Source organism: Ornithorhynchus anatinus, unplaced genomic scaffold (genome assembly GCF_004115215.2).
Source record: "Ornithorhynchus anatinus isolate Pmale09 unplaced genomic scaffold, mOrnAna1.pri.v4 scaffold_224_arrow_ctg1, whole genome shotgun sequence".
Classification (NCBI taxonomy): domain Eukaryota; kingdom Metazoa; phylum Chordata; class Mammalia; order Monotremata; family Ornithorhynchidae; genus Ornithorhynchus; species Ornithorhynchus anatinus.
Genome location: NW_024396724.1, coordinates 54,450 through 56,579, shown reverse-complemented (window position 1 = coordinate 56,579; position 2,130 = coordinate 54,450). Strand labels below are relative to the sequence as shown.

General features: G+C 47.1%; 1 protein-coding gene across 1 annotated transcript; it reads right to left on the bottom strand.

The window, feature by feature from the left end:
• Positions 1–1,000: 1,000 nt before the first annotated feature.
• Positions 1,001–1,879, bottom strand: ORNANAV1R3018 (vomeronasal 1 receptor ornAnaV1R3018). Its single transcript, NM_001253410.1, is given in 1 exon segment — positions 1,001–1,879. A coding segment is annotated over 1 exon segment (879 nt).
• Positions 1,880–2,130: the final 251 nt, after the last annotated feature.

Genomic DNA, 2,130 nt, shown 5'->3' with positions numbered 1-2,130 from the left:
ACAACATCCTTATCTGCAAAGGAGAGCTCTGTATCATTTGCAAAAAGCAAGTGAGTTATTGGAAACTCCATAACACCTGGTCAGTCTCCTTAATACCTGTGATGCCATGACTGCTGCTGTCTCTACTGCCATCTGTTTCCTGGTCCTGGAAGATGTCTCCAGGCTGGAGAACTTGGGGAGCTATCATCACAGAGATCCTTGCACTGAGCGGATAGATGGGTTTGGAATTTGGCCGGAAGAGGAGCATAAAAGTTCAGACCAGTCACTCATTTAAACATTGCTATTTTATATACACATGGAACAAGTGATACCCGCAACCAAGGATGATATGATTCTCACATCCACTAAAATAATAATTGTAATTATGGTACTTGTTAAGTGTTTGCTATGTGCCAAGCACTGTTTTAAGTCCTGGGCTAGATACAAGTTAATCAGGTTGGACAGAGTTCCTGTCCCACATAGAGCTCACAGTCTTAATCCCCATTTTTCAGATGAGATAACTGGGGCTGAGAGAAGTGAAGTGACTTGCCCAAGGTCACATAACAGGCATGTAGCAGAGCTGGGATTAGAATCCAGGCTCTTATGACTCCCAGGCCCATGGTCTACCCACTCATCCATGCTGCTCACAGGGGGACCTAGCGGAGGGCATGCAATTATCCTCGAAAGGCAATTATCCTCGAAGGCTAGAAGGGATCTGGGTTGGGAGCAGGTGATTCCCTTTTCCAGAATGTCCTTATTCTCCTGACGCTTTGAATATTAAGGAAGGGACTGAAGGCAGAGAAGGTGAGTAGAAATATGAGGTGGCTCTTCATGAGCAGAGGTGATTTTCTTTCATGTTGACTAATAATAATAATAATAATGTTGGTATTTGGTAAGCGCTTACTATGTGCTGAGCACTGTTCTAAGCGCTGGGAGAGATACAGGGTAATTAGGTTGTCCCACGTGAGACTCACAGTCTTCATCCCCATTTTACAGATGAGGGAACTGAGGGCCCGAGAAGTTAAGTGACTTGCCCGAAGTCACACAGCCGACAAGGGGTAGAGCGGGGATTCAAACCCATGACCTCTGACTCCAAAGCCCGTGCTCTTTCCACTGAGCCATGCTGGAAAACACTCAGCATGATGGTCTGTCTTCCGTAGAGGAGGATGTAGGCAGTGACCAGGGCAGTGACTCTCTTGGCTGCTCTGACCTCAGGCATCTCCCTGGGGGAGTGACCGGGCCCTTGGAGGTGCTGAACCTGCCGGTGGTGTCTGTGCAGGACAAGCACCATGTAGTGGCTGGCCGTGCTCATGAGCCCCACGAAGAACAGATCCCGGAAAGAGAGCATGACTGTAATGGCCAAGGTGGTTTCTGCACTTTTGATGATTTCACAGCAGTATTTGAGATCTAATATGGTTCGAACATTGCCACTGTTGTTCTGAGGGCTTCTCATGTATATGGGTATATCCAAGTCTATGAGCAGATTGATGACCCAAGAGAGAGCACAGGAGGGGAGGATGCACTTGGGCAATTTGGTTTTGATTCTTGCCCACCAGAAGGTGCCAGGACTGATGGTGATGGCCTGGAAGATGCTCAGGAGGCAGGTGGTGCAGATGCAAAGACCCCAGGCTACTCGGTAGAGATAAATAAGGATTTTTCATCCAACATCGTCCAGGAAATTTCTTAGGCCCCAAGCTGACAAGGTCTCTAAGATTCCACTGGTGAGGAGGATGATGGTGTTAGCCAAGGCTAGGTGGGCCAGGATCAAGTCAGAGGGGCTGGGCTTGTGGCTGGTGGAGACCACATGGATATAGAACAGGATGAGGAAGATGTTCACCGATAGCCCAAGGCCAAATTGCAAGAGAATCACCATTCCAAAAGAGATTTCAGTGGAATTCATTGGCTTCAATATTCAGTTAAAACCAGTGGCAATAACGTATAGAACAACGTGGAGGAGGAAGTCATAGAGGAAGGGGAGTGTAAAGGAGGAGAGGGTGCGATAAAGAGAGAGAAGGCATTTAGTCAACATCATCATGGGACTAGTCATAGAAATGAGGTAATGATTGAGCCCTTAATGGAATGTCCAACATTGTTCTAAGTGTCTGGGAAAATTGTGTAGGTGAAAATTAGACAAAAATCCTGGCTCTCAAG